The sequence below is a fragment of the Panicum virgatum genome, chromosome 7K (assembly GCF_016808335.1).
Source record: "Panicum virgatum strain AP13 chromosome 7K, P.virgatum_v5, whole genome shotgun sequence".
Lineage (NCBI taxonomy): Eukaryota > Viridiplantae > Streptophyta > Magnoliopsida > Poales > Poaceae > Panicum > Panicum virgatum.
Window position 1 is genome coordinate 2,609,955 of NC_053142.1, and position 5,502 is coordinate 2,615,456.

Below are 5,502 nucleotides of genomic sequence, written 5' to 3' on the forward strand. Positions count from 1 at the left end.
CGCTAGAAGACTCGCCCACCCACCGCATTAAATGCAGATGGTTGAGGCGTGCTCTGCCGCCGCGGCACGTGGGACAGCATTTGTCAGGCCTCACTGTGCGCCGCGTATTACCAAGGTACACAGTGTAGCCGCCTGTGCCGCACCCGCGCAGAGCCCGTCTGCAGCTTTAAATGGATACAACGGCACGGCACTTTTCCATCATGCCGCCTACGCCGCAAGCTACACAGCCCGTTCAGCTACGTGGCAGGCGACGCCACTTAGGGTTTTATTTCCCAACCGGAAACCGGTTACCGCCGCCCTCCGGTACCGGTTTACCGGACCGGTTAGGCCGGTAACCGGTGGAAACCGGTTGAATTCAAATCCAAATTCAAATAAATTCAAATTTTCCCGTGCAACCGGTTCCGACCGGTTTACCGGCCGGTTTGACCGGTTTACCGGCCGATTTTATCGGTTTACCGGTCGGTTTGACCGGTTTGAAATTCAAACGCTCCCGTGCAACCGGTTTACCGGCCGGTTTGACCGGTTTGATCGGTGGGCCTTCATGGGCCGACCCATTTTTTTTCTTTTTTTTTTTTGATTTAACTTTAAATTCTCACAAACTATACTAAATGAATGAATTTTTGAGAAAATTTGATACCATTAGATTCATCACACCTTGAAGTATTTTTAGAAATTTTTTGGGAATTTTTCATTTTTTGAATTCAAATTTAAAATTTGAATTTTGGCCGGTAGGGTACCGGCCGGAACCGGAACCGGACCGGACCGGTTTGACCGGTAACCGGTCAAACCGGACCGGTTCCCACCGGTTAGGTTAACCTTGCGCCACTAGCTATGTTTGGCACCGTCCCGACAAGACAGCGCCTGGACATGATGAACGAGGGACTCCAAGAGCAGGCAAGGGAATCCAGGAGAGAGATCTCCTTTGCCTGCGACGCCATAATGTATGAACAGTACGTTATTTTATACTACATCGTTGGGCCCACCTGTCGGGGACCCAACAGCCATGTACGCGCCTCCCTTGAAATATAAAAGGGAGGCGCTCGCTATGCACTACAGGCTCGAACGGACACACAGCACACAAGCTCTCTCGAACTCTCTCGAGGGAAGGCAATACAACACATAGTGGACGTAGGGTATTACGCTCCGGCGGCCCGAACCACTCTAAATCTTGCTGTGTTCATCGTGTTCTTGAGTGAGATCGATCTAGGACTAGCTAACCCCTGAGTACACACCCTCTGGGCTAGGGCGGGTGCCTTCCGCCACCCGGCTGTGGTTTGCAGCACCACGACAATATTTATTTTGTAACATGAATGTGTACTATTTTGAATAAATTTTATCAAATTTAAAATTATTTGAATTCTCAAAAAGTGGAAGTTGCATTCTTTTTAGGATGGAGGGACCAGGCAGACGGATTTACGCAATACCACTTCTATCAGTAAAAATACCAAGCATATTTTATCTTGTAAAATACGTGAATGGCAATTGTATTTATCAGTGTATATCAATTTGGTCATCATAACTCAGAAAAATATAAATCATGACCTACCTTGTCTAACTCTGCCGGTAGGGCCATGGGCCCCAAAATTTTACGTAAGTAGGAATACATAGTGGCGTTGGACCGTACCATGTTTGGCCAAATCCAATCCATGTGCATGTGTAATATCAAGTGTAGTTGTGGACTTGTGTCAGATGAGATAACCTATGCAAATCGTTGGGGGCAAATTTGATGTTATCCGTGGCTCTGCATTACTTCATCATGTAGGAAGAATATATAGGACTCCATCTTGACAGGTTCCTGAACTCTGCTACAAATCTGAACTCAAGTACCTTCTTTCAGAAAAGGGGGCAAACCAATATTAAGTTCTTGATGAATCTACAGCATAAGGCCACAAAATTCAGCGCACCATTTTCTTATGTGAACCCTAATATCCACACAAATCATGTTCACTAGAAAAAATCACCTCAATATTGATCCTGACAAGCCATTCTTTCTACATTACATCTGACGAGGAATGTCACTCTTTTCTTCTTTCACTGTAATAATAATAATCGGACTAGAACACAATTTAACCAATAAATCTTCGCAAACGAAGAAACAAAAAGGAGTAAGACATCATATTATTTGTTCCGTAAACTGAATGCACTCTCCAGAACACAGATTTGGAGAGTTGCGATGGTGGAGGGAACCCGTGGCTCCTTTTTAAGGTTTTGGGGTGGAGGAAGTTCTCAATCTTCAGCGGTGCCGTGGCCGCGAGCTGGGGCTTCTGTGTCAGCAGCATGATCGCCAGCCAACCTTTCCTCCAGCACCCTCTCGCCACGCTCCCTGTAAATGTTAAATTGGATTGGTGAGCTTTTGAACTGATAAAAAAAAATCTTTTTGTGATGTCATGGCTCAAATTTTCAGTCTCACAGCATCATAGCTTATTGAAGACACAAATGACTGGTTCTATGCCATAGTTTAACGCTACTGTTCTGATACTAGCATAAGCAGAAATATAAATTAATACCATCGACAGGAATCACTCCCAGTCTTAGTGTATTACTACCAACCATTACAATCACGGAAAAGTGAGAGCAAAAAGTATGACTGGTATGTACCACCATCCCACCTAACTAAAGGAAAACTTATATACCTTCTTCTTGAAGCCTTGGTAGGATCTGAAACTGGGAGGGCCACTTCGGAAGGCCTAGACCTTGCACACAGCATCCTATCAAACAGATTGGCGACAGGATCTGTCACTGGTCTGCAAGGGGGGAAAGGGTGATGTTGTCAAAAGTGGCATGAATAAGTGAGTACTTGCTGATGCAGGGGGATCAGAAGTTTACCGCATGGCAGCTGGGAACAAACTGGGGAAGGAGAAGTCATCACTTGGATCACCCCTAAGTCCAGTCAGTGGGTTCCTTTGGAAGTATCTAAGATAAAGCCAGCTGACATACATCCCGGACACCAAAGTTGGTAGGAAGTTAATGGAATCAGGCACGATGAAGGCCATGATGCTTGAGAAACATACAACAAAGAATGGCATCCACTGCAGTAGCAAGAGAACAAAGAGATAAGAGAGCTCAACATCAACAAACTTGTTAACTTGCTGCTGAAGAAGTATACCATTACAATGGTATAATACAACTGTAGGCTTAGTACTCGCAATAGAGTAGTTAATTAATATACCTTTGCCTTTATTTTCCAGAAAAAGCACATGGGGAGCTCAAGGTTTGGTAACAGCTGCTTCAGGGCCACAAGAAAGCCAGCGAGGCAACCATGGAAACCAGAAAGTGGTGTGACACTGCATGGCATGGCACAGCAAGGTCAGGTGATGTACCATATTTCAGACAGGAACCTACATGGTACTATGTTACTGTGTAACCCAGTAACTCGAATGGTGCAAAAATAACAATTGTACTAGTGTGTGATCAATATGTCCAAAGAATATTCGTTATTGACTAGATGAGTAGCTGTGTGATATCATGCTATCAGTTAGTAATATATTTCTTACAAGCAGGCTTAAGAGTGTGGTTTTACTCAATAGAGGCAAATGTTGACAAATACTAGCACATTGATTGACCAATTTTACACAAATAGAAGACAAGGGCAATAAGCACATCAAACGGAACTATGAAGTCTTGTGCCAAGCCTGCCAGGTAAATGGCTAATGAGAAATGAGATGTAGACACATCCATTCAGAGCTGAATGTTGGCTTGAAACTTACAGGAAGCTCTCCTTTCCTGTGACATAGTAGAGTCCAATAGCAAAGCAGAATGCAAGGATTCCACATATGGAGTTGACCAAAATAACGAACTTCAGGAACTCCTTGCGGCCCCATACTGGTTCGATGTCCTTCCCGCAGAAGAGAAGACCAAGAGAACTGCCGATAGCCTGTAAAAGCAAGATTTTTTTTTGTTACAACAAGTCATATGACAAAGGAAATGATCCTGATTTATGGTGTTGAGTAATGCCACTCTCCCTTTCTATTACTTATTAATCATGATAAGGTAATAAATATCACAGTAATGCTACTTGCAATTCGATAAATGAATTTCAACAGCACACTTGTGCTTGAGCTGTAATGCTTAGTTTGCAGCGTTATAGGAAAAGTACTTAAGATGGTACAAGCATTTCACAGCCATGAAGTCCAAATTTGCAATCAAAGATTGCATAGTAGTACAATTTGGAAGGAATTGAGCTCACCCCTGGAAGGACTTGTTCGATGTAACCAGCCGTGAAGACAGTCCATACGTACGGGATTGTCCTGCAAAAAGTCGGAACAAGCTTAGAAGAAATGTACTACTCTGGTGCGGAAAAAGCAGTTTCTTTGTGCGTCGTGGTTTATCCAGGCAAGTAGTAGGTACTTTGAGGGGATGATAGCGAGGTAGTTAAGTGACGAGGGGAGGAGCTGCAGCAGCACGTATCCGCCGATGAGCAGGACGACGAGGCCCTTGCAGGTGCGGGTGAACTCCTTGCCGGGGACCTGCAAGAAGCAGCAAGCGTCAGCAGGCACGCGGCAGTTGCAGACTTGCAGTACAGCAGCAAAGACACGCAGATCTGAATCCCACGAGGACCAAGCGACAGACAATGATGCGAGCAAAAATGAATGAAAGGCTCGGTCATGGCGATGCCGTGCTGCTTCTCCTCAACACCAGTCAACGCCGCGAGCTCCCCAGATCCCGAAACTATCCCACCAGATCTCGCGAGTGAGGTTGGTGGGACGAGTTGGTAGGACAGGGCGAAGCACCAGATCTCCGGGCTGGCCGAAGCTATCAACTCGAGATCCATCCAATCGCCGGAATGGCAAGGATTCGGTAGCCCGGCAAGCTCAACTGGCAGCGAGCGTGCGAGCGACCAAGAAGAGCAAGAAGGACAGGCAAAGGAAGGAAGCGGGGCTTACGACGGCGGGCGGCGCTCCGGCTGTTTCTTCTCCGGCGGCCGGGGCCGTGGCCGTAGGTTCCTGCAGCGGCTGGCTCTCCATCATCACTGAAGAAGGTTGCCCGCAGATCTCCCCCCTCCCCGAGCTGCCAATCTCTTCTTGCTGCCTTGTTTGGTGGAGACGTGGAGCGGTGGCAATAAGAGAGGGGGAGGTGGGAGGGTTGTTGGGGGTCACTCCACTACTCCGCTCCGGTCAACCCAACCCCTCTGCTTCCTCCTCCTCAAAGCTTCCCTTCCCTTGCCTTCCCTTGCTCCGCTCGTGTGCTCAGCCAACAGCACACTGACGGCAGAAAGCGAGAGGGGGGAAGGGGGAGGAGAGAAGCTGCCTCTCCTTCCGTCCGTGTCCCAAACTCATCGTGTCCTTTTCGCTAACCTCCCTCTCCATTGATTTTTATCCAAGTGGGCCCGCCTCCGCCATTAATCAACTACCAATATCTTACTTTCTCGCTCCAACCAAGTCAAACAAGGCCAACCACTGGTAGGCGCTCCAGTAGTTTTCTTCCGGTCAATCGAAACAGGTAAAATGCGCCAATTATTCGTATGACATAATCACAGATAAGATATGCAATTGCAAGTATTAA

At 46.7% G+C, this 5,502-nt stretch overlaps 1 protein-coding gene across 1 annotated transcript; it reads right to left on the bottom strand.

Annotated features, from left to right (window-relative positions):
* Positions 1-1,836: 1,836 nt before the first annotated feature.
* LOC120639558 (rhomboid-like protein 19) lies at positions 1,837-5,289 on the bottom strand. The gene is made up of 8 exons (XM_039915413.1): positions 4,884-5,289; positions 4,348-4,466; positions 4,187-4,247; positions 3,708-3,874; positions 3,170-3,284; positions 2,827-3,029; positions 2,634-2,744; positions 1,837-2,323 (listed from the first exon to the last, which is right to left on the bottom strand). The coding sequence occupies exons 1-8, from the start codon at positions 4,965-4,967 to the stop codon at positions 2,227-2,229; spliced, it is 957 nt and encodes a 318-aa protein (XP_039771347.1). The 5' UTR covers positions 4,968-5,289; the 3' UTR covers positions 1,837-2,226.
* Positions 5,290-5,502: the final 213 nt, after the last annotated feature.

Coding starts and splice junctions, on each gene's coding strand:
- LOC120639558 (XM_039915413.1), bottom strand. CDS start 4,967: ATGATGGAGAGCCAGCCGCTGCAGGAACCTACGGCCACGGCCCCGGCC. Junction 3,285..3,707: donor ACAGGAAAGGAGAGCTTCCT/GTAAGTTTCAAG, acceptor CATGCCATGCAG/TGTCACACCACTTTCTGGTT. Junction 2,324..2,633: donor ACCAAGGCTTCAAGAAGAAG/GTATATAAGTTT, acceptor TAACATTTACAG/GGAGCGTGGCGAGAGGGTGC.